At 42.5% G+C, this 26,951-nt stretch overlaps 1 protein-coding gene across 1 annotated transcript in view; it reads left to right on the forward strand.

The window, feature by feature from the left end:
* Positions 1-2,962: 2,962 nt before the first annotated feature.
* The window catches only part of rab10.L (RAB10, member RAS oncogene family L homeolog), a 54,336-nt gene continuing 30,347 nt past the window's right edge, over positions 2,963-26,951 (forward strand). Inside the window, 1 exon segment of the mRNA NM_001089799.1 lies at positions 2,963-3,305. Coding sequence (NP_001083268.1) covers positions 3,179-3,305 — 127 coding nt within the window. The 5' untranslated portion in view covers positions 2,963-3,178.

The following is a 26,951-nucleotide window of genomic DNA, read 5'->3' on the forward strand; positions in this document are numbered from 1 at the left end:
CCATACAGAGTTGTACAGGGAGTTGTGAGCTGTAGTTACACATGTAGAAGGCACCAGGGGTTCCAGACATTAAAGAATTTAGCTGAAGGGAATCTCCACAATGAGGACTTGCCATGAAGTCTGTCACAGACATAACGAGGGAGAGTTTCTGTGGAGCCCAGTACAGACTGAGATATTAACACACAAGTGCAGGGCCATAGAAACAAGAAGCCTCATTCCCAAGCAGCACTGAGTGTGTATATGTGACGAGCTGTGCGGGGCAGCCAGGCCTGGTTATACAGCCTTTATACATTATATAGATTATACAGTCTGAGTCAGGCAACTTCTCTGGGAAACCCAACCCGAAGGCCCCAAGACTGCCGCACCACAACACCCACAAATTAGCAGCACGGCTTGTTATTATTACCCGGTACTATACCGGACAGCCCTGTTCCTCCTGTCAGAATGGAAAGTTCGAGCGACGCACACATGCTGCGCGCTGATTGGTTGGCTACAAACGGCGTTTCACGGCAGCATTCGTTCTGTCAACACGGGTCGATAATGTTCGTCTGCGTATGCGCTAAAAACTCCCTTCTGCCCTTTTTCCTTTGTGCCTGACTTTCAAGTTTCTGTGTCGCGCCAGTTCTCGACGACCACTCCCATACTTCCGCCCAAAAGAGATGCTGCGGAAATGGGCGTGTCCCGCACAGGTCTTCGTGATGGCGTCTGGAAAGACCCCAGTGCGCATGCGTCTGATTTACACTATTTTTTGGCGAGTTGAAGATGTTTCACTTAACCGTAGCTGCAACTTTCCATCAGTGTCACAATATACCGGTTGGCTACTGGAATTATTATCTGCCTAGAATACCCACTGCCCAAATCAAATATGGCCGCTCTAGGATGTCTCGTGATAACTAAAAGGAATCACTCCATAGTGTGAGCTGTCAGTGCGCTGTCACAATCAATCAGGACCTGTAGCTTATAGTATGTGTGTCTGAGTAAGGTTAAGTCGCAGTGCAGCCTGGTATTTGTGTGTGACATTGGGCCCCTCTGTAGTTAAAGGATAAGTAAACCATTAAAATGAATGTTAAATTGATGAGGGGACTATTCTAAGCACTTCTGCAATGTACATTCATTCATTATTTATTTTAATTCCAAGATATTAAGGGATACATGTGCTGTTAATATGAATGAAGTTTGTTACAACAGCGCCACCTGCTGGTCATTTTCCCACCAGTCTGACCATCAAGTAGTCAAGGAAGTTGTCAGGAGAAAGAAAGAGGCTGATGTTCTTCTGCTTAGGAAAGATTTGAGAAAGGTTTCTAATTGTTTTCCTAAGCAGAAGAACATCAGAGCAGCCTCTTTCTTTCTCTCTAACTGTAACAGGAAGTGATCACTTGACCAAAAATACTGCAGCTCTAACAGTAACAGGATGAGATCACCTGACCAGAAATACTGCATCTCTAACTGTAACAGGAAAAGATCACCTGACCAGAAATACTGCAGCTCTAACTGTAACAGGAAGAGATCACCTGCCCAGAAATACTGCAGCTCTAACTGTAACAGGAAGAGATCACCTGCCCAGAAATACTGCAGCTCTAACTGTAACAGGAAGAGATCACCTGCCCAGAAATACTGCAGCTCTAACTGTAACAGGAAGAGATCACCTGACCAGAAATACTGCAGCTCTAACTGTAACAGGAAGAGATCACCTGACCAGAAATACTGCAGCTCTAACTGTAACAGGAAGAGATCACCAGACCAGAAATACTGCAGCTCTAACTGTAACAGGAAGAGATCACCTGACCAGAAATACTGCAGCTCTAACTGTAACAGGAAGAGATCACCTGACCAGAAATACTGCAGCTCTAACTGTAACAGGAAGAGATCACCTGACCAGAAATACTGCAGCTCTAACTGTAACAGGAAGAGATCACCTGACCAGAAATACTGCAGCTCTAACTGTAACAGGAAGAGATCACCTGACCAGAAATACTGCAGCTCTAACTGTAACAGGAAGAGATCACCTGACCAGAAAGTTTCTCTTTAATCTGCTACCCTGAACAGCCAGTAAAAGATACAAAGTTTCTTACTTGACTCTTGGCAGAGAGCCCAGAACACATACTTAAGATACTGTTGTAATGGTAATTGCAAGAGAAGACACTCTTAATACTAATTTATTGCTTCAGTCGGTAGAGAAACCGTTACTTTTGTAACAGTTTTAGATAAGAACAAAGATTCACAGCTTAAAGGGCAATTCACCTTCATTTTCAAAACTGTAATAACACATAAAAACCACATAAATGTGTTCAAACTTTCATAACCTGCCAAATTTTAGGGGTGTGGCCACAAATGGGCGTTGTCCGAAAAAAATCGCTGCAAACTTTTTGTCCCTCTTCCTGTTTCCAAAATGTTGGGAGGAATCATGGGGTTGTGGCAATACTGGGCATGGGCAGGTGTGAATGTCCACACGAAGGGCAATTTTTTAAAGCGAGGCCCTGATTTCACTCAAAGGCCTAGAAACCAGGGGCCGGTGGGAGGAGCCCAGCTTAGTACTACGGGTCCCTGTGTGTGACATAAGCAGCTGCAAAGCTTATATGCACTTTTATACATGACAACGGTTGAAGCCCAAACTGGTAGGAATATCTATGTGCGAGGAAAGGGCAATTCACTGTCTCCCGAAATAACAGTCCGTGTTTGTCACTTTTGTTTCCTTACGAATAAAGTTGGATTAAAAAAAACTGTAGCCGAGAGGCAGCTGCGCGCGCAACTTGAGGGTGAGCTGAGTGGCCGCCATTTGGTTGACTTCATCGCGCGGGGGGCGGTGCCTACGTGTGTGTGTGGCGCGCGCGGGAGGGGCCGGCGTTCAGTGTATGGTGGCGCGCTCCCGCGGTGGGCGGTGTCTGTGAGTAGTGAGTGCGCGGAGTGTCTGTGGGAGGGATAGCCATTTTGTCCAGAGTCTCCCAGCGAGGCCCGAGAGGAGGGGCCGGGACAAGCAGGCGGCACTGAGCGAGACAAGAAGCGCAAGGAGCTGGGTGTGGGGTCGCCGGCTTTCGTTCTCTTTCCCCCGTGTCATTTAAGCGCTGCTGGGGGACCCCCGGCCGCACAGTCTCCCGTCCCTGCTGGGCCTCCCCCCTGTGTATGAGGAGCCGGCCGAGCTGAGGCCCCAGGCGGAGGGAGTGAGACGGACACAGCGCCCATGGCGAAAAAGACGTACGACCTGCTCTTCAAGCTGCTGCTGATCGGCGACTCCGGGGTCGGCAAGACCTGCGTGCTCTTCCGCTTCTCGGACGATGCCTTCAACACCACCTTCATCTCCACCATCGGTAAGTGGCCCGGGGGCCTGAGGGGCACGTGCTCTGTCTGGGGGAAATCGCTCCGCCCCTCCTCCCTGTGACATCTGATAGGGGCAAGTGCCATTGTGAAAGGGTTACTGACAGTCGGCCACTGATAGGCCCCAATGGAGCTCGGGATCTATAGGCCCATACACTCACGTGACCTGTCACACACCTTACATTCCACCTGAGCTCTGTCCTGCAGACTCCCCCCCCCCCATGTCTATATATAGTATTGTCCAGCCACGTGTGTCTCCCCAGACATAAACTCAGGATCCCTCTAGTCATTTCCCCTGGGTGGGAATCACCTGACTTCCAGCTACACCTCCCTACAGCACAAACCTGCCTGAGACTCTGAACTTGAAACTCGACCAATCGAAATTTATTATAAAAATTTAACTTTGTTTAACTCGACTCAATTGAATCGACCCGGAAACTCAAATTTGAATCCAATTCAAATTGATCCCCGGACGTCTCCCAGGGACTTGAACAGAAATTCTGCAGGTTTTAGCTGGCAAATTCGAGTTCCTAAAGGGCCAGAGTATGAAAAATCTCGAATTCGACTTTTTTGAAAAACTCAAATCGAATTTGAATTGACAGTTTTGACCATAAAATAACTCAAATTTAGAATTTTCAATTCAACCCTTGATAAATCTGCTCCTATGGGTGGTAGGTTGGCTCAATCCAAATGTGTTTCCTTGACAAACCACTCTATCATCCTCATCATCATCATCATCATACAGTAACACCCCTTCTAGCCTTATAGCATGTGAGCCCTGCTACTCCTGTCTCTGTGCCAAAGGGGTGACTAAACACAGAATTAGCCAGTGCCAGCCAAAAAAGTTGTATTTAAAACATATGTATCACCGACGTTTCGGTCCCTGTTGGGACCTTGAAAAAGGTCCCAACAGGGACCGAAACGTCGGTGATACATATGTTTTAAATACAACTTTTTTGCATACTTAAAGTCCCTTGGTGCTGGTTTTTCTTGATTGTATTATATATATATATATATATATACACACACACACTCCCTATCTACCTACTGCACAAGTGGTTCTGACTCCCTATCCTCCGCTTGCACTGGATTCTGTTAACTGGCACTTGCATGTGACCCCTCCAGTGAATCTGAGCTACTAGGCATAATAACCCAAAATACGCAGTTGTTGGTATAGGCTCCGTTATACAGAAATCTCCAAATTACAGAAAGGCCGTCTCCCATAGACTCCATTTTATCCAAATAATCCAATTTTAATGATTTCTCTGTAATAATAAAACAGTACATTGTACTTGATCCAAAGTAACATATAATTAATACTCATTGGAAACAAAACCAGCCTATTGGGTTTATTTAATGTTTAAATGTTTTTTTTTTTAGTAGACTTGAGGTATAAAGATTTTAAATCTGGTCCCTAGAATTCTTGATAACAGACCCCATGCCTGTAGTTATAGTTAAATGTAAGCGCTGGATTGATTAGCAGCCACAAAAGGCCCAATTTTGGGATCTCCCAATTCTAAACTGTCCCTCTGACCATGGGAATTTAACCTCTTAAAGGTTTGGTTTACCTTCAAGTTAAGTGTCTCAGAATATCCCTCTCTACATCATACTAACAGTTAATTTAAAGGTGAACAACCCCTTTAATTGAGGGGCCGCTCCCACCTCTTTCACATATCATGCCACATACAGTCATGCATCACACCGCCACTGTATAATAGGTTGTATGTGCTTAGCTTAGCGTGTATTTCCTTGCTGTTTCTCCCCACAGGCTTTTATAATATGGGGGTGCCCACAATTAGGACAGTTACAGGGGTACCACTGCTCAGTAGACTAAATGGCTTTGTATGTTGTGTAGCTGTAGTGACATACACATATAACTATTCCCCAGCTCCTTTCTATGGGGGAGTCGGCTCTTGCTACTTACTCTGCATTATCTTGTTACTTACATGTACTCTGACCTCATGTAACTAATATATTAGGAATCCATCAACCCGTGCTGCAGTGCTGTACTGTAAGTGGCTCCCTGGTGTATAGTGTAATAGTGATGTTGTGGTAAGTGAGCTCTTCCTTCCTCGAGTCCGATGTTGTTCGACCACAACCCATGGAGCGGGGCAGGTTGCCTGTGCCAGATATATAGTGAATAAAGTACCCCCTTTTTATTAAATAGATAGTGGATAAAGTACCCCCTCTTGTAAAATATAAGGATATTATAAGTTACCGAGGAGTTCCATGACTATTTAAAAGTACGAGGCCGAATGCCGAGTGTTTTTAAACAGGTCATGGAACTACGAGGGAACTTTTAATATCCTCATATTTTACAACAGGGGGTACTTTATTTATTATAATACATACATTTCAGTGAGTCATGTGACAGAAATGACATCAGAACTCACCGTTTATAACTGATGACATCAGAATTCACCGTTTATAACTGATGACATCACTGATCACTGTTTATGAGGATATGATTGACAAGATATTCATGGCATTTGTGTATTATAAATCTATATCCGCATGTCTATAGCCAGCTTTAGTCATTAAGGCAGTTTACAGGACAGGCCAGCGTATGGCCGATAGCAACCTCAGATACGAAGTAGCAACAGCACAGGAACTGTAAATCTTATACCATTGCTCTTCAAGTGATGTGCAGACTTGCTATGTAAAGTACAGATATGGGATCTGTTATCCACAATAACAGATCTTTCTGTTATTTGGATCTTTATACTTTGTATATGAAAATATGAACATTAAATAAACCCAATAGGCTGGTTTTGCTTCCAATAAGGATTAGGAATGCCCGAATCCAGGATTCGGCCTTTTTCAGTAGGATTCAGATTCGGCCAAATCCTTCTGCCCGGCCGAACCAAACCCTAGGGGCGAGGAGGTAAACCGCATGCCATATTACAAAACAAGGAAGTAAAAAATGTTTTCCCCTTCCCACCCCTAATATGCAAATTATTATTCGGTTCGGTATTCAGCCAAATCTTTCGCGAAGGATTCGGGGGTTTGGCCGAATCCAAAATAGTGGATTCGATGCATCCCTTATGAGGATTAATTATATCTTAGTTGGGATCAAGTACAAGCTACTGTTTTATTATTACACAGAAGAAGGAAATAATTTTTAATCATTTGGATTATTTGGATAAAATGGAATCTATAGGAGATAACCTTTCTGTAATTCTGAGCTTTCTGGATAACAGATTTTTCTGTAAGTTGAATCTTCATACCTTAAGTAAAAATCATATAAACATTAAATAAACCCCATAGGCTGGTGTTGCCTCCAATAAGGATTAATTATATCTTAGTTGGGATCAAGTACAAGTTACTGTTTTATTATTATTAAACAGAAGAAGGAAATCATTTTTAAATATTTGGATAAAATGGAGTCTATGGGAGACAGCCTTTGTATAATTCGGTGCATTCTGAACAAAAATTTTCTGGATAACTGATCCCATACTTGTACCAGAAAGAACTTCTTCCTACAGAATGTTTACTGCCCAGACAGGTGGTAGCAGCCTTAAAGGAGAAACAAACCCTTAATAAAAAAAACCCTACCCTATATAGACCCCCTTCTATCCTCTCCCCCCCCCCTCCAGCCTAGCTGCTACCTCGGGCAAATGCCCCTATTTACTTACCCCTCTGTGCAGATTCTGTCCAGCTCACGGGCACCATCTTCAGACGCTTCAGTAATCTTCTGGAAAGAAACAGGCACTTCTGTAATTTTCGTGAAACTGAAAATCGTTCCAACTGCGCATGCGCTGCTCCACCGGTCTCATTCCGAAGATTAGCGAAGAGAAGAAGATGGCTGCCGTGAACTACGCTGGACAGAACATGCACGGAGGGGTAAAGAGTTAGGGGCATTTGCTAAGGTAACACTTAACCTGGGGGAAGGGAGAGGGGGGTCTATTTAGGGTGGGGGGGGTAGGTTTTTTTATTAAGGGTTTGTTTCTCCTTTAAGAGTCTGAGTATCAGAATTCTCCACTATCCCTGTGGTGAGGCCGGACGTGGAGGCCTGTATGTGAGCGGAGCTGATATTAAATTGCATATTCGTATAGATCACTCCCAACAACACATCTGGTTTTTATTGGGCTTCTATTATGACACAGATGATAAAATGAGCTGCTCGGATTGTGTGATAAAGAAGCGAGTGAGGCTCATTGAGGCCCAGAAAGCTTGCCAAGGACAAAGCACAGTAATTGTATTTGTGTTATTTCCCTCTGTGTCTAGAATAAATATGTCATGAGCTTGTGTGTGACCGACATGAGAACAAGTGTTCATACAATGGCTCTCCTATCAGGTGGCCGGACGTATAGTGGAAGGGTTTAGGGTTTCTCCATGGGGAAGGAGTAACCTTACATGCTAACTCCCTGGTGATTTGGAAACTTGTCAGTACTCCTCGTGTAGCATAGTGTGTAACATGGTGTCAACACAACTGGAGCCTGTTGTAAGCAGTTTTTCTGCTGGGTAAGCGTTTGATGTATAGCTACACCCCCAGATCCGGCTGTTCTGTGACAGAGCCTGTACCATATAGATTACAGTACTGGGGTTGCTTTATGTAGAACACAAATAGGTTTCTTTGTTATATACGCTGCTGCTAATCATTCATAGTTCAACAATTGTGTATTTAGTTGTATACATTAGCTTATAAGCTACACAGTAGCCTGGGACCCACTTGGTTTGCCCTCTGCTGCTGTAAAGGGATCTGTGGGAACCATAGGGTTTGCTCAATATTCTCCTTGTGTAAAAGACAGCTGAGTGGGAATGTGCTCACGGCTCAAAATAACCTGACTCACTCTAAACATGTCTGCCTGCTGACTCCTTCTGGCAGCTTTTGTGCCTTATGTTACACCATTGTGCTTCTCCAAACAGAAATTTGATGCCTTATTAGAAGCTACAGACTCATCCAATTTCTCAAGGGATCACACAGTAATCTCTTGGTGCTTTCATTTTATTCTGCACCTTTGTGTGATATACAAGTCCCACTCTGTAATAATGTTGTGTAGTTGCAGGCAGCACAATCACTAGTGTTGGGGCACATTGTGGTTTTTATTTTGTGCCTCTGATGCTGATAGGGGGACTGGAGGAGTAGGTGCAAGGGATCTGTGTGTCTGCCAGTGAGGTAGGACATAGGGCTCACACATGATGATGACCGTTTATACCTCAGGCATATATGCAGAATGCTTTTTGGGGGTAACGGAACGTTAGAAGGTGGGAACACGGAAACGTTAGAGGCTGGGAACACGGAAACGTTAGAGGCTGGGAACACGGAAACGTTAGAGGCTGGGAACACGGAAACGTTAGAGGCTGGGAACACGGAAACGTTAGAGGCTGGGAACACGGAAACTTTAGAGGTTGGGAACACGGGAACATGGGAACGCTAGAGGCTGGGAACACGGAAACGCTAGAGGCTGGGAACACGGAAACGCTAGAGGCTGGGAACACGGAAACGCTAGAGGCTGGGAACACGGAAACGCTAGAGGCTGGGAACACGGAAACGCTAGAGGCTGGGAACACGGAAACGCTAGAGGCTGGGAACACGGGAACGCTAGAGGCTGGGAACACTTCTGGGGGCACTGAACGTTTAAGGCTGGGTTTCCCAGTAGAGCTTCTTTTTTAACATGTGGCCAATGAATAGGACTTGTGCCGAACAGACTTGGACACTTCCCGGTTCTGCCTAGCCAATGTTTGTCCATATATAAGCCCTATATATAATGAGTTGCTCCTTACCTCAAAGCCAAAGATTTTGGAAACTGCAATGCAAAAATGCTGCATAGCCTTGTGCTGTCCTCTTGATGCCGGGGGCTTCGGTTCTCCTATGTCTGGAGGGTGCATGTTAAACAACATCGAGATCTAAATTTAGGTTGACTGGCATCCTTAAACACACTGTTTTTGGGGTTCCCAAATTTTTCCCTTTCTGGTTCATTTGGGATATTCTATACAAAGCTGCCTCCTCTGGTTCTGTTGCCTCTATTTTGGCTATTACCTGCTGGCCTCTGGCTCCTGTTATTATAATTCTTTATATAGAGCCAACGCGCTGTGTAGTGTTTTTCTGGAATATTTTTATCATGGACATTGTTTTCTGCCCCAATGGAGCTAATAATCTAAGACTCTTAATCTAGGAATACTGTTTGCCCCCCCTAGTCGTTGACCCATGTCTTCTCTTTGCTTCTGCAATGACATTACAAGTTTTTTCCCACCAAAATATTTAATCTGAATCCTTGGGGGCCCCTGTGTCCTAGTAAGTTATTTTGCCTGATACAGTTATGGGACCGGTTATCCAGAATGCTCAGGCCCTGGGGTTTTCCGGATAACTGATCTTTCTGTAATTTGGACCTTCATACCTTAAAGGAGAAGGAAAGGCTAAAATTAAGTAAGCTTTATCAGAAAGGTCAAAGTAATGCTGCTCTAAGTCCTCTTGTCAAAAGAAACATCACGTTTCTTTCCTTCTATTGTGTACTCATGGGCTTCTGTATCAGACTTCCTGTTTTCAGCTTAAACCTCCAGGGCTAGGGCTTGAGCATGCTCAGTTTGCTCCTCACTCTCTGTGTGCCCTCTTTTGTGAATTGATGTGCACAGGAGGGGTTATTAGTTAAAGAGGCTTGTGACTGTGAAATAGATATATATCAATGGGCCTTTGAGTGAGGGGGCAAGACCCTTACAGCTGTTTAGCAAAAGGAAGTCATGTTTCCTGTGGGGGGATGAAGTCTTCCACTTCTATAGCTTGTGCCATTTGATGTTCTGTATAAGGAAGATGTGCTTATGAATAAGTCAGTGCTGAGGAGCAACAGCCGCTGTGTGAGAGACATAAAAGCCACAATATGTGTGTGTGACTCTGCTCCTAATGGATCTCTCTCTCCCTCTCTCCCTCTCTCCCTCTCTCCCTCCCTCCATGAACTAATGGCCACATACAGGATAACCCACCTCATTTCCTAGTTCATATGCAACCCTGCTTCCCTTATATAACCAGTAATCTCTCAACTGGGACACTAGTTAGAATTAGAACCAGTAGCAGTCTTACAGGACTCCGTTGTGGTCCTATCGTTTGGAAGGGTTTCTTATCATAGCTGTACAGGACCGGTTATCCAGAATGCTCCGGACCTTGGCTTTTCCAGGTATTTGATCTTTCTGTAATATGGATCTTCATACCTTAAAGGTGGCCATACACATACACCTAGAAATCCTCTCGTTTAGCGATTTTGCCATATGAGCGGATCTCTCCCCGATACGGCCTAATGCATCAGATCATAATGATAGGTACATGGGCGGTTGGATTGCAGGACCACATAGACAAACAGATTCTGTCTGCGACCCAACCGGATTTTTTGCCTTGTCCGGTTGACATCTCAGCAGATATAGATTGTGGAAGCCCATCGGGGGGCCCCGCACATGGGCCAAAAAGCAGCTTTTATCGGCCCCTGTATGGCCACCTTAAGTCTACTAGAAAATAATGTAAACATGAAATAAACCCAATAGGCTGGTTTTGCTTCCAATAAGGATTAATTATATCTTAGTTGGGATCAAGTACAAACTACTGTTTTTAAATATTTGGCTTATTTGGATAAAATGGAGTCTATGGGAGACGGCCATTCCGTAATTCTGAACTTTCTGGATAACCGGTTTCCTGATAACGGATCCTATACCTGTACAAATATATAAAAGCATATAGGTTGTTCTACATTAACTTCTTGTTACAATGTTTCAGTCAGCCTTACTTACTGATTCAGTCTGGGAATGGACATCACAAAAAGTAAGTTTTGCACCAGATTTTACTGTTTGCAAAAATGGTTATTGCTTGAAAGCTGCTCATACAATTATGGGTCAGGTCAATTTTTCTTAGATCTGCCCATTGTCGCATTTCTGAGCATTAATATCCTAAAGTGTAAGCTCATGGACCCAGTCCGGCAATCACTGTTCCTGGCAGTGGAGGGGCAGTTTTGAGGTTTTTTTATGCCAGGCTGGCAATTGTGCCATGACAAATGCTCTCAATCATTCTGTTTCTTATAGGGGGATTATTGATAAACTCGTGAGGGTGAAGGTTTGTTGTAGAAAGCAATATTTATTTGCATTTAGTATCATTTGTCTGCACCCTGACTTGATTTTGATGAAGCACTTAATGGGATTGGACATGGGTGCAGGTTATATGCAGATGATTTGTTTCCTTTGCAAATAGAGCCATTGTCACATCAAGTACATTGATTGTTGTTCCCTGTGATTATTTTTAGCTGGAGTTGCCAGACTGATTGTGTGTGTTACTGATGTGGGAACAACCTTTTTGTTTCTCTGGCCTCAGAGGCTGCTACTAACTCACCTGGACCATTTTTAGCACAGGAATTAAATTCCATTTAATATCTATCTCTCTGTCTTACCTTGGTATTTAGTGCAGCTCACAAATAATGTAGCAAGCTATTTAATTATTTACCCTCCTTATAAAGAAACCGGATCAAGTGGCCACATTGCCTTCCATATTGGCTAAATGAGAATAAACACATTTCCCCCCGCTCTTCGTATAAAATGAATTGTGTGCATAGTACAGGACAAAGGATAGGGATCTCACAGATGGCTAAGGGGGTAACCACTTGCCCCCAGGCTACTCACTGGGTCACATGACCTCTTAGGGCAGAGACACACGCAGGAATTCGGGGTGTTAAGTCGCCCGACGACAAATCTCCTCTTCTTCGGGGCGATTAATCTTACCGAACTGCCTCCCCGCCGACTAGAATGAAAATCGACACTTTGAGAGCTTCATTTTCTGAAGTCACCCAAAGTTGCCTCGGAAAACGACGCACTCAGAGTGCCGTTCTGCCATCGATATTGATTCTAGCCGACGGAGAGGCATTTCGGGGAGATTAGTGGCCCCGAAGAAGCGACTGAATACTCCCTCCATTCCATGAGTTGCAGGATAGCACACAAATGGCAACCTACGGCCCTCCAGCTATTTTGGGTTAGCTGCACAGCACAGTCTGCCTAACCTTATGTGTTGCAGTGCTGCATGTCTATGGACATGTCCATGTGCTTGCACTAAAATTAAAAGTGTTGTTCACCTTTAAATTAACTCTTGGTATGATGTAGAGAGTGAGACAATTTGCAATCGGTTTTCGCTTTTTATTATTTGTGGCTTTTGACTTATTTAGCTCAACAACTCTCCATTTTGCAATTTCAGCAAGGGTTGCTAGGGCCCAAATTCCCCTAGCAACCATTCATTGATTTGAATAAGAGACTGGAATATGAATAGGAGAGCCCTGAATAGAAAGATGAGTAATAAAAAGTAGCAATAATAATACATTTGTAGCCTTACAGAGTATTTGTTTTTTAGATGGGGTCAATGACCCCCATTTGAAAGCTGAAAAGAGTCAGAAGAAAAAGGCAAATGATCATAAAAACTATAAAAAAAATATATATATATAAAGTAGCAATAACTATACATGTGTAGCCTTACAGAACATTTGTTTTTTTAGATGGGGTCAGTGACCCTCATTTGAAAGCTGGAAAGAGTCAGAAAAAGAAGGCAAATTATTCAAAAACGATGGAATATAAATAATGAAGACCAATTGTAAAGTTGATTATAATTAGCCGTTCTGTAACATACTAAAGGTTAACTTAAAGGTGAACCACCCTTTTAACCCCAAAGCAAAGTGGATGCGTTACTCCCCTTAATAAGCAGACAATATAATTTACCAAAGGGATTCTTGGAAGGTATTAGAACTCTTGTTCCTATTGGATATTTTTGAAGCCTGACTCAAAGGGAACTGGAACACACACACACACGAAACCTGCCAATGAGGGGTGCTCTAATGACTGAGAATAAGAGAACTTCTGTGCATAGGATGTGTCTGTGCAAGTAATACATCAAAGAACCAGTAACCCCAAACAAAATGAAAGGCTTTTTAATTTAACCTTCATTGGAATAAAAATGTTTACTTCAGTAGATTGAGTATAGTTGAGCTCCGGGCAATACAACGGTTTGGGTTCTTACACATGGAGATAAATAGGGGCCAAATGTCATTCTTGGCTCTATAAAACAATAGAATAGTAGTTATTCACATATAAAATAGGGGTTAATTCTGGTTGCTAGTTCTACAAATCTATATGTATTCCCTTTATACTCTTGCTCTTCCTTTCATTGGCAGTGACTATAGAGCTGCTGCTAGGGAGCCCCTGCCTTAGATACGGTGCAGTTTGAGGGGAATAATAAAGTGCTTTCCAGGACTGGCCTGAGAAGGACAAAGTGATCTCATATTAATGGAATGTTAATTACTGAAACAAGCGACCGATGCTTAACTTCTATAATGGGATGTGATGCTGCATGGCTCTGCCTCAAAGGGACACCACTATCCTGCAAGGTGCAAATAACTTGTCTCCATCTGAACCTCCCCATTACCTACACTCACGTTACTTGTCTTTCTGCTCATTTCATATATGATCCACTGCTATTGGCTACTAATGGAGGCAACCATAATAGCATGTATGCATGCATGTATTCTAGAGATGTGTGTGATATAATTGTGCTGTATAAGCCGGCAGCCTGGGGAGATGGGGATACCACTGTCACCATTTTCCATTATTCTAATTTAATATTGTATGAAGTCTCACAAGTGAGCACAGGCACACCCTATTCCCATGAACGATTAGCTCAGTGTGCCAGATACATGAGTCAATCCCGCCCTGTGCTGCATCTGGGTTTTTTCCTCTTCGTGTGTACCAATTGCCAACCCCCCATTCCTGTTCTTTTCCATAAAAGGGGAAGTTTCACAAAAATGAAAATGTAATATAAGCTTCATCTGACTGAAATAAGAAACTTTCTAAATACAATCAATTAAAAATTGTTTCTCTTCATTCTGTCTTCATTCAGGAGCTGGGTGTCCGATGAATGATCCAATATATCTTATAGGGGGGCTCCTTTTGCCTAGAAGATGTATTAAACTCACCAGATATCATGTCTCTCTACATGTCAGATATTTATTGACAGATCCAATATATCTTATAGGGGGACTCCTTTTGCCTAGAAGATGTATTAGAGCTCACTCTATTAAATCACCAGACATCATGTCTCTCTACATATCCGATATTAATCGACAGTTAGATCCAATATATCTTATAGGGGCGCTTCTTTTGCCTAGAAGATGGGTTAGAGCTCACTCGATTAAATCACCAGACATCATGTCTCTCTACATGTCAGATATTCATTGACAGATCCAATATATCTTATAGGGGGCTTCTTCTGCCTAGAAGATGTATTCGAGCTCACTCTATTAAATCATCAGACATCATGTCTCTCTACATGTCAGATATTCATTGACTGATCCAATATATCTTTTATAGGGGGCTTCTTCTGCCTAGAAGATGTATTCGAGCTCACTCTATTAAATCACCAGACATCATGTCTCTCTACATGTCAGATATTCATTGACAGATCCAATATATCTTATAGGGGGCTTCTTTTGCCTAGAAGATGTATTAGAGCTCACTCTATTAAATCACCAGACATAATTCAGTTTTTCTTGAATTTGACTTAAGCTCTTTCTAAACCTGTCAGTCAGCCATAAAATTGGAATTTTTGAGGTAGGGGGGTTATTTTACCTAAAAAAATTATACATCATTTTTTTCAGGATAACCTGGGCTTTCTAAATCCGCCTACATGTTTGAGTAATTCCACTTCTGTAACAAGATACAAGGGTCTAAATACAAAAAATACTATTTTGCATAATATATGGATTTGTATCAGAAATGTTTTATTATCTTAGGTCAAGTGTCTAATTGATGTTGAAACTAAAAAAAAATGCCTGCGAGACTTTACTTTTCCTTTAGATAATACATTCACTCAGATTGCTAATATTGCCTCATTCATTAAGCTAAAACTAGTAAAACTACACAAGAACAAATCTAAAAGTGTATAAAATACACTTTTTTTTTTGTTTAATCAGTGTTTTACCTGTTTTGTTAATGAGGTTTTTACACCTATAGAGTTAGACATAAACTTGTGCCCTGACTATAAAATACTAATCCCTATTAATAAGATAATAACACACCAATGGGGCACCTACAAGACGTGTGAAATGACGATTGTCTGAACAAAGCAGAGCAAATAATCCTAGAACTGATCTGACACATTGGGAAGTTACACTGAGCTTTAATCCATTTTTAAAATGTCGGAAGCAAATGACGTTTAAAATTATGTTTTTGCACCATTTTTTATGACAAATTCATAAAAGTGTCTGTAAAATGTCTTTCTTTCACTAAAAATTTTAAAAGTGCCGGTTGAGTCGGAATTTAGGAGGATTTCTGTTTGTGAATATGGAGAAAGTATTTTACTCCAGTTTACCACCACTTTTACTCCAAAAATGGGCTCTCTGCACTTTTGTGAATTCCCCCCAATGTCTCTCTACATGCAGGATTTGTGCAAAAGGCAGTTTTGTTTGTACTGGAATTCGTATTTTTGAATGAGCTCTTATATTATATTTTCATTTTTGCTATCGTTCCCTTTAAACACTGCGTATAGTTTCCAGGCACAAGGAGGGTTCATGTAGCTGTGCTTTTAATGAATGAGATTTTACAAGGCTTCTGTCCTTTGTTTCCCCTCTAGGATTATTACCCCTGTGAATTTGGCCTTTTAAGTGAAAAGAAATGTGCCTTTGTCCATTATGTATTTGTCAACGACCCCCCCATTCCTCTGAGCGTGCAGTTGTGTCGGTACAATTTCCTTTTTGTCTCAATTGTGGTGGGTCTGTGCCGCGGCCCATGGCTAGTGTGGGTGGCACAGCTGGGTTTTTGCTTAGCAAGCACAGAGCTCGATGCATTTCACAAGCACATGATTTGTCGGGATATTTTCAGTAACTGAGTCACGGGCAGAAGTGCTTGTGTAATGTGCAGCCATGCTCTGAAGTGGCCACGGCTTTCCGGATAATGGATATGATGTGACTTACACACACACCCTGTCAATCTGTCTTTTTGGTTGGGGTCAAGTACAATATACTGTTTTATTATTGCAGAGAAAATAATGTGAAATGCTCCCATTGCAGGAGTTCTGTTGTGCGGTTTCCCTGTGGAATAAGAATGAGATTCCAGGTTGTGTTAAGGTGCTGGGAGCAATGTGCATGAGGTGAGTGTACAAGGTGTGGCACCCACATAATTACTGTGCAGCTCTCCGTCACTGCACCGGCCTCACCCTTCTATTATTCCCCAGGGATAGAGATGTTCATGCTTGTAGCAGCAGCCTCCTACTTGTCTGTCTTCCCTGTAACAGCCCAAACACACAGACACACAATGACACACACAATTTCCTACTGCTGGCAGTAATGTGACTAACAGCTGTGTTTGTGTATATGGCTTAATGCACACTGGGACTTCATTTCCCACATTTCTCCTTTTTAGAAAGTCTACACTTACACAGCATTCCTCCATATGCCACTGCCTCTTGTGGGGATTCTGGGAGTTGTTGTGCAGCTACAGGGTGTAGATTCCTAGTTAGTACTATGTCCTTACAGGATAAAGAAGCGAGTGATATGGCCTGCTAGAGTAACTGCCCCATTGTGGGGGCTTTCACTCTGAATAATCTGTGTTTAGTAAAGTCTAAAATAGAATAAGGCTAGAAATGCTGTATTTTGTATACTATACATAAATACATATACATTGCTTTCAAAGTTGGCCACAAGGGGTCACCATCTTGTAACTTTGTTATACATCTTTGCAAGACCAAGACTGTGCACATGTTCAGTGTGGTCTGGGCTGCTTAGGGATCAAAAGCACAAGTCAAATAATATCTGCCAGAAGCTGATACAGCAAGACTGATAATCAGAATATACAGACTGCACTGGGTCCTGTGTTGTCATGTAATATGAATTTTATAGATTTTTTATTGTTTAATACAAACTTTCTCCAACACTGCAGAACCAGCGGCTGCAGCAAAATAATCCTCCAAATAGAATCCCAGTTTATCTGTTTAAATCTGGCTCCATGATCTTTGTCCCTGCAGTTGGAGATGGAAACCGTAAAGGGGATGTAAAGGCAAAAATAAAATCCAATACAAATCTCTAAACAGTCGCCGACTGCTCTACAAGGAAACAAACAAAGCTGCTTGAGTTCTGCATGGCTGGGAAGTAAGGCAGGGGCTCCCCCTGCTGTTCATAAGTATGATTGTTTCCCTGCAGAGCAGTTAGGGACCGTCTGACAATTCCTATACACAGCAGTAAATGAAGGGAGAATGTCACTACATACAGTCAGGTTTCTTATAAAAACTCTTCCCAATTTTTAATCAAAATATACTGGAGATGTTTCTTTTTCATTAAAGAAAGTAAAAATTGGATTTTATTTCCTATAATTACCTCTCATTGCAGAGTAAGCGCATCGGCCCTCACAGCCGCCAACTTCTCTTCGGTAATCTTCGGGTCTCCTTCCCTCCCTTCAGCTATTTCTGACACTTTCGATGCATGCGCAGTTGTCTGGAACCATAAGATTGCTTCAACTGCGCATGCACTAATATCGCGCTTACTTTCCAAAGATTACCGAAGAGAAGATCGATCCCATGAGCTCCACTGCTCTGACTCTGCAACGAGGAATAATTACATTATTCCTCCATTTAATGGAGTTATTACCTGTGCGGACGCAAGCAGGGAGTGGGGTAGTGGGTATGGGGGGTTGAATTCTCCTTTAAAGGGATACTGTCATGGAAAAACATGTTTTTTTTTCCAAAACACATCAGTTAATAGTGCTGCTCCAGCAGATTTCTGCCCTGAAATCCAATTCTCAAAAGAGCAAACAGATTTTTTTTATAATCTATTTTGAAATCTGACATGGGGCTAGACATATTGTCAGTTTCCCAGCTGCCCCCAGTCATTTGATTTGTGCCTGCACTTTAGGATGGAACTACTTTCTGGCAGGCTGTTGTTTCTCCTACTTAATGTAACTGAATCGGTCTCAGTGGGACTTGACGTGTTGTTTTTAGATCTACCAGGCAGCTTTTATCTTGTGTTAGGGAGATGCTATCTGGTTACCTTCCCATTGTTCTGTTGTTAGGCTGCTGGAGGGAAAGGGAGGGGGGTTTTATCATTCCAACTTGCAGTACAGCAGTAAAGAGTGACTGAAGTTTATCAGAGCACAAGTCACATGACTGGGGGCAGCTGGGAAACTGACCATATGTCTAGTCCCATGTCAGATTTTAAAATTAAATATAAAAAAACATGTTTGCTCTTTTGAAAAATGAATTTCAGTGCAGAATTCTGCTGCAGCAGCACTATTAACTGATAATTTTTCCAAAAAAGTTTTCTCATGACCTTATCCCTTTAAAGAAAGGAACATTGAGCCTGCCGCATCTGTGACTGCATATCTGCAGTTCATTAGTTGCTAGGGTTAATTTAGATTTCAAACTGGGAGTTTTTTAACTGTAATTTAAGCTTTAAATTCATGACTTTGTTGTGGTGGTGCTTCTGTGTTGCACAACAGATGCCCCAAATGTGTTCTGGAATCTTACGCTAAAGACAGAAGTGCTGAGAGGCAGACGCGCAGGAGGAGCGCAGCAGTTGCAGGTGGCTGCACCATCTTATCTTGCAACTGATCACAGAGTCAGGTTTCCTGCTGCAGGAAGGTTTTCACTTGTAAGTAATCCTTTCATTTCAGTACAGGAAAAAAAAAGTAGTTTAATTACAGCATTAGAAAGCCCCATGCGGAGAGCTTTTCATCTGCGCTACACCACATGTTGCAGATAAACAAGTGTTGCGGCATAGATCAAAATGTGCAGCTGGTGGGGGTCTGAAATGTGTCAGGCCAGGTGCTTGATGTACAATAAACTGTGTATATGACCTGCTCTCTAGTAACTACATTCCTCACATGCCTCCTCGCAGATCTCTTGGCTTATAGCTCAGCCTGGAAACTTACAATCTACTGTGCAGTTCTGCTGCTACAGCTGTAAGACCTGTTATCCAGAAAGCTACGAATTACGCAAAGGTACATTTTATCCGAATAGTCCAATTGTTTAAAGGGGTTGTTCACCTTCCAACACTTTTTTCAGTTCAGTTGAATTCAGAAATAGACTTTTTCCAGTGTCTTTCTATTCCCTGGGTTTCATTACAGGCAGCTGTTGGAATTGATACAATAGTTACTAATACTCCAGAGATGCTGCTGAGAAATGGATCAATTACTGAGCTGTCAGACTCAAACACCAGAGACACCAACCTTCAACTTTACACTTAGATTTTGGAAAAACTGTAAAAAAATAAAAAAAAATAATGGAAAGTAATTGAAAAAAGTCTTTATTTCTGGGGAACAATCTAAAAACAACGGAATTGAAAAAAGTGTTGGAAGGTGAACATCCCCTTTAAAGATGATTTCCTTTTTCTGTGTAATAATAAAACAGTAGCTTGTACTTGATCCCAACTAAGGTATAATTTAGGGATGCACCGAATCCAGGATTCGGTTCGGGATTCGGTCAGGATTCGGCCTTTTTCAGCAGGATTCGGCCGAATCCTTCTGCCTTGGCCGAACCGAATCCTAATTTGCATATGCAAATTAGGGGCGGGAGGGAAATCGCGTGACTTTTTGTCAGAAAACAAGGAAGTAAAAAATGTTTTCCCCTTTCCACCCCTAATTTGCATATGCAAATTAGGGTTCGGGTTCGGTATTCGGCTGAATCTTTCGTGAAGGATTCGGGGGTTTGGCCGAATCCAAAAAAGTGGATTCGGTGCATCCCTTGTATAATTAATCCTTATTGGAGGCAAAACCAGCCAATTGGGTTTATTTAATGTTTACGTGACTTTCTAGTAGACTTAATGTATGAAGATCCAAATTACAAAAAGATCCATTTTCTGTAAAACCCCAGGCCTGAACTTTCCGGATAACAGGTCCCATACCTGTAATAATAAAACAGTCGCTTGTACTTGATCCCAACGAAGATATAATTAATCCTTATTGGAGGCAAAACCAGCCAATTGGGTTTATTTAATGTTTACATGATTTTCTAGTAGACTAAAGGTATGAAGATCCAAATTACTGAAATATCTGTTATCAGGAAAGCCTCAGGTCCTAAGCATTCTGGAAAACCGGTTCCATACGTGTACCAGGCATTGTTTTGAATGTTGTGATAAATGGGAGTATCCATTAACAGAAAATGAGCAATAAAAATACAGGCTCCTTGACCGTCTGCTTGCCGGGCTGCTAAGCCATAAAAACTACCAAATAGGTTTTTTTGTTCCTTTTGTTTTGAAAGGACAGAATACAAGGGCAGATAAATCCAGTGCTGCTTAGATTACATGAATGCAAAGTATATTAGAAGTTTAACTTCCCCTTTAATTTTGTTGGATGCTCCATGTAAAGGTGGCGAAGTCCCTACTTTTGTCGTAAAGGACAAGGGAGAATATATAGGCGGTGTATTCTATTATGTGAAGTGGTTCTTATACTGAGCAGGTGGCTTTGGCTTTTGTTTCTCAGCATCATATGATCATCGCTGTGTTTCTGTAATTGTTACATCTCTCTGCTTAGTGCAGGCCAAGCAGTGTGGCAGCTCTCACACATGCACTAACATCCAGGCAACTGGGCCTCTGGGGTGACTAGCCCATATGTAATACAGGCCAGAGTGACTGCATATCTTACTAGGTGTCTTGTCATAGACAACAATGTATTTGTTCTGCTCACTTCTTATCCTGCAATTAAAGGGGTTGTACACTAGTGATGTGCGGGCCGACCCCGATACCTGTGGGCTTCGTCGTGGGCAGGTGCTGTTTGAGCTCTTCCCGCCACATTCAAATGCCAGCTTCCAACTTCCGGATTCGTCTCTTATAAACGCTGCTCCACCCCTTTTGTGATGTCATCAGCGGGTAGGGTCTATAAAAGGAACCCCTAAGTCCGGGTGCAAGCCAAAGGAGGACGGGTTAGGGTCGGGGAAATCCTGACGCGCACATCACTGTTGTTCACATTCCAAACACTTTTTCAGTTGCTCACCAGAAATAAAGACTTTTTTCAATAACTTTCCATTTTTTACCATTTTTCCAAAATCTAAGTGTAAAGTTGAATGTTGGTGTCTCTGGAGTCAGCTCAGTAATTCAGGTGCAGATTCTGTTACAATTTTACAACATTTAGTTGATCCATTTCTCAGCAACATCTCTGGGGTATTAGTAACTATTGTATCAAGTCTAACAGCTGCCTGTAATGAAACCCAGAGATTCTGCTCAGCAGGGACAAACATAAGGAATGTATCAACTAAATGTATCCATTTAGAACAATTTACAGGGTCGGCGACCCCCCTCCCACAGCTGCTTAAAGGGTTCCTGTCATCAGAAAACATGTTTTTTTCAAAACACATCAGTTAATAGAGCTACTCCAGCAGAATTCTGCAATGAAATCCATTTCTCAAAAGAGCAAACAGATTTTTTTTATATTCAGTTTTGAAATCTGACATGGGGCTAGACATTTTGTCAATTTCCCAGCTGCCCCTGGTCATGTGACTTGTGCACTTTAGGAGAGAAATGCTTTCTGGCAGGCTGCTGTTTTTCCTTCTCAATGTAACTGAATGTGTCTCAGTGGGACCTGGATTTTACTATTGAGTGTTGTTCTTAGATCTACCAGGCAGCTGTTATCTTGTGTTAGGGAGCTGCTATCTGGTTACCTTCCCATTGTTTTGTTTGGCTGCTGGGGGGGAAAGGGAGGGGGTGATATCACTCCATCTTGCAGTACAGCAGTAAAGAGTGACTGAAGTTTATCAGAGCACAAGTCACATGACCAGGGGCAGCTGGGAAATTGACAAAATGTCTAGCCCCATGTCATATTTCAAAATTAAATATAAAAAAATCTGTTTGCTCTTTTGAGAAATGGATTTCAGTGCAGAATTCTGCTGGAGCAGCACTATTAACTGATTCATTTTGAAAAAAAAAAATTCCCATGACTATCCCTTTAAGGGATGAGACACACTCAGATTCAGGGAGATTAGTCGCCTGGCGACAAATCTCCTCTTTGTCAGGCGACTAATCTCCCCAAACTGCCTTTCAGTCGGCTAGAATGTAAATCGCCGGCTGGATGGCAATTCGTTTTCTGAAGTCACCTCATCAGGAAACTTAGGGCGACTTCAGAAAATGAATTGCTCAGAGTGCCATCCCGCTGATGATTTACATTCTAGTCGACGGAAAGGCAGTTCGGGGAGATTAGTCAACTGAAGAAGAGGAGATTTATCGCCGGGAGACTAATCTCCCCAATTCTGTGTCTCTGCCCTTAGAAGGCGAAAAATGACACTTTACACTTCAATATGAGAAAAACACATAGAAAATAGAAAATCATTGGAAAAAAATCTTATTTTTGCTGAACAGTCTGAAACCAACTACCGTATATACTCGCGTATAAGCCGAGTTTTTCAGCACCCAAAATGTGCTGAAAAACTCGACCTCGGCTTATACGCGGGTCATACGCCAATCCCTCACCGGATCCCTCACCTCCCTCTCCCATAGCGCATCAGGACTCTGTGACTGACGATCGCCGCCCGGAGCAGGTCCAGGAGCTCCGGGCGGCGCGTCCTTCCCTGCCGGCGTCCTTCCAAAATGGCGGCGCCCATGGCCGCCACGTGGGTAGAGGCGCCGGCGCCGCTACCCACGTGGCGGCCATGGGCGCCGCCATTTTGGGAGCGACGCCGGCAGGGAAGGACGCGCCGCCAGGAGCTCCTGGACCTGCTCCGGGCGGCGATCGTCAGTCACAGAGTCCTGATGCGCTATGGGAGAGGGAGGTGAGGGATCCGATATTACGGGATTTGAATTTCTACGCTGGACCTTCCTTACGCCCGGATTTGCTTGCGGCCAGGTAGGCTTTACATTCGGTGCTTTCCTTCTATCTTGGCGCAGTCGCTCTTTATTCTCCCTCGCAGTGCAGGGGAGCCGGCATCGATCGCGTGTAAAAAAAACTTTCAGGAGAGATGGTTGGGAAGTAAAAATGGCTCCCCCGCCTCCCTCTAAGCCGCCTTGGGCCCGGTGGTGGAATGTTGTGTGTGCAGTTGAGTTGGTTGGGGGCTAGAAGTAAAGCCGGCACCCCCTGTCGCTACACATGACGGGGCCTGACACCTCCTGACGACGCCTTCTACTTACGGTAACTGGGGGAAGCAGCCACTCTGTATGGTTAGGGGTAGAGTCGCTGGGGAACATGCCTTCTACTGTTTCCCTGTGGCCCCTAACTTTTTGTCTTCCTACTGTCTACTACATACTGTACTATCCTGGCTAGCCCCATATCTATCATCTATCTATCTATCACTGCTGCTCTTAGCACCTGTATTTTATTTATATATGTGGCTATTGAGTGGATCTGTTGGGATGTTTGTTCCCTTTGTTATGAGATGGGTACGACTAGCTGCTGCCTGGCCAATCAATTACATTTTTTTTTAAACTTGTGCTTGTTTTTATGAATTAATGTTTTAAGCATCATGGCTTGATTTTTAACATTAAACCGACTGTTTGATATTTCTGAGACTTTTCTGAGTTGTGTCTAGGCTTATACGCGAGTCAATACGTTTTTCTGGGTTTCATAGGTAAAATTAGGTACCTCGGCTTATACGCGGGTCGGCTTATACACGAGTATATACGGTAACTGAAAAGTGTTGGAAGGTGAACATCCCCTTTAAAGGGAAACTTCACCTTTTACATTGGTCTTCGTTGCCCTTCGTTGAGGCTCATGGCTCCAGTCTTGTCTTGGGCCTTTAATTCACCTCTTCACAACTTCAAACCATATCATTTTCTCTACAGTGTAAATATATAGCTTTTTGTAAGGAAACGCGCTGGGCTTGGGAGCTTACATTTCAAACAGTGCAAAGTGTCTGTGTTCCAGTCACAATAGTTTAAGGGGGTGTTCACCTCCCTCCGTTGTTTTTAGATCGTTCGCCAGAAGTTAAGACTTTTTTTCAGTAACATTTCTTTTTATTTATTTGTGACCGTTTTTTCTAACATTGACATTTAATCTTTTTTGTCTTTTTTTTAAAGCAGCTCTGGGAAGGGGGTCACTGACTCTAAACTATTGTAAATGAGACATTAAGTGATACCATTCCTTATTTGAGCAGAATCCCAGGGTTTTATTAAAGGCAGCTGTTAGAGTTCATACAATAGTTGCACTGAGAAATAGATCAACTTAAGCTGGCCATAGACGCAACGATCCGATCGTACGAATCATGGATTCGTGCGATTTTCGGACCGTGTGTGGAGAGTCCCGACGTTTTTCGTAGAAAGGTAGAACATTGGCTGATCTGTTCTTTTACTACTTTATTTGGTCGGAATGGTAAGACTTGGATCTGAATGGTTAGTGGAGGGTCGCGAGATGGGGAAAGTCCGATCGTACGATGATTCATACCTTTGCGTCTGTGGCCAGCTTAATGGATCAGCGAATTGTAACAGTCTGAGTCTGGCAGCTTGTGTGATCCAGGTGCAAACGCTAAACAACAGAGACATGAACATTCAACTTTAGGTTACAGTAAAAAATAGGAAGTAATTGAAAAAAGTCTTATTTCCGGGGAATAATCTGAAAACAACGGAACTGAAAGTGTTTTGAAGGTGAACAACGCTTTAAAGGGAAACTGAATTTACACACATGCTTTTTTCTTCCTGGAGACCTGCACAATATCTGCATTATAATATACATCTAATTACCATAAGATCACTTGTGCATATTATAAAGCTGGTAAGGTGCATTATGGGACGCAGGCAGAGCGAGTTAAGAGTGAGGGATGTTGCCTACACTAATATAGAAAGGGCTTTTTGAAAGAAATCCTGCCCGGGAATGTTTTTGTTCTTTCTGGCCATAAAGAAAACATACAGTCTTGGGATGCGCGGGGATTGTATCGCCAGTTTTCGTGCCATGGCGATTGGTCATTTAGTTGATCAGACAGGTTAGACGATTTCTGTTGGCAAACAATAATATCTCAGCGTGTATCTGATGATATCAATGGGGAACTGTTATTACTGTCACACATAACTTTCGTACAAATGCTCTCACTAACAGAACATCGCCTGATTTGTTTCTTTTACTACTTTATTTGACATGAATGGTCGCACGATTGTTTGTCCAACATTAAGGATTTATGTGCACATCTATGGCCAACCTTCAACATGGGTTGATAAAAGCTACTGACAGACCGAGTCGGCATCTTATTGGCCCGTGTGTGGGGCCATCCAACGGGCTCTCCCGATCTTTCGGCCAGATCTTGATCGGGCGGGTTAAAGAATCCGGTCGGATCACAGCCATATCTCTGCGTGTATGCGGTCCCACGATCCGACTGCCCCGTTCTCCTGCATTATGATCCAATCTTTTGGCCCCAGGGCCCACAATTGGATCAGCCTGATATCGGGCAGAGATCCACTTGTTTGGCAACATCGCTAAATGAGCGGATCTCTACGTCTATGGCCACCTTTAATCTTGCTATCTGGCTCCTCCCCTTCCTCCTAGTATCTGCCTCTCCCTGTAATACACACACATATTATCTGTTACATACACAGCACTTTACAGACAATACACATTATTCACATTATCCACCTATTCCTTGTGCAATATATCTATAGTATGGGGGTTATTTATCAAAGGTTGCATTTTAGAGCTATGTGAGCTTTTTTTAGACCTCCAATGAACTCACAACTCGAATGATTTCTAATTTAAGAAGAAACTCAAATGGAAAAAACCTCAAATCAGTGAGTTCACAACTAACCAGCTAAGAAGCCAACAAGCTAAGAAGCCAAATCCGAATCCTGCTTAAAAAGGCCAAATCCTGGCTGAATCATAAATCAAATCCTGCATTCTGTGTATCACTAATATTTTCAGATATGAACTATTTTCAGGGTTGGGGTATAATACATTTCAAAAAACTTCTTTATAATTCTATATATTTTTCCAGAAAGACACACAGATATCTTAGCTCTTGCTGTTGACTTTCAGCTTAATATAGAGAACAAAACATATCAACAATTACGGATGCACCGAATCCTCTATTTTGGATTCAGCCGAACCCCCGAATCCTTTGCGAAGTATTCGGCCAAATACTGAACCAAATCCTTATTTGCATATGCAAATTAGGGGTTCAAAGGGGAAAACATTTTGTACTTACTTGTTTTGTGACAAAAAGTCACGCAATTTACCTCTCTGCCCCTAATTTGCAAATGCATATGCAAATTCGTATTCGCTTCGGCCGGGCAGAAGGATTCTGTCTAATCCGAATCCTGCTGAAAAAGGCCGGATCCTGGATTCGGTGCTTCCTTATCTATAATACAGGTATTGGACCTGTTATCCAGAATGCTCGGGACCTGGGGTATTCCGGATAACGGATCTTTCCTTAATTTGGGTCTTCATGCCTTAAGTCTACTAGAAAATCATATAAACATTAAATAAACCCAATAGGCTGGTTTTGCTTCCAATAAGGATTAATTATATCTTAGTTGGGATCAAGTACAAGCGACTGTTTTATTATTACACAGAAAAAGGAAATCATTTTTAAAAATTTGGATAAAATGGAGTCTATGGAAGACAGCCATTCCGTAATTCGGAGCTTTCTGGATATCGGGTTTCCGGATAAGGGATCCTATACCTGTATAAAGAAAAGGAGATGAAGAAAAAAATAAACTTTTTTTTAATTTTTTTATATACAAGATATTAGATGGATGGATTGACTTTTTCTTATACTCTCATTGCGCTTTTTTAAATTTCAG

The sequence above is a fragment of the Xenopus laevis genome, chromosome 5L (genome assembly GCF_017654675.1).
Source record: "Xenopus laevis strain J_2021 chromosome 5L, Xenopus_laevis_v10.1, whole genome shotgun sequence".
In the NCBI taxonomy this organism is placed as follows: Eukaryota; Metazoa; Chordata; class Amphibia; order Anura; family Pipidae; genus Xenopus; species Xenopus laevis.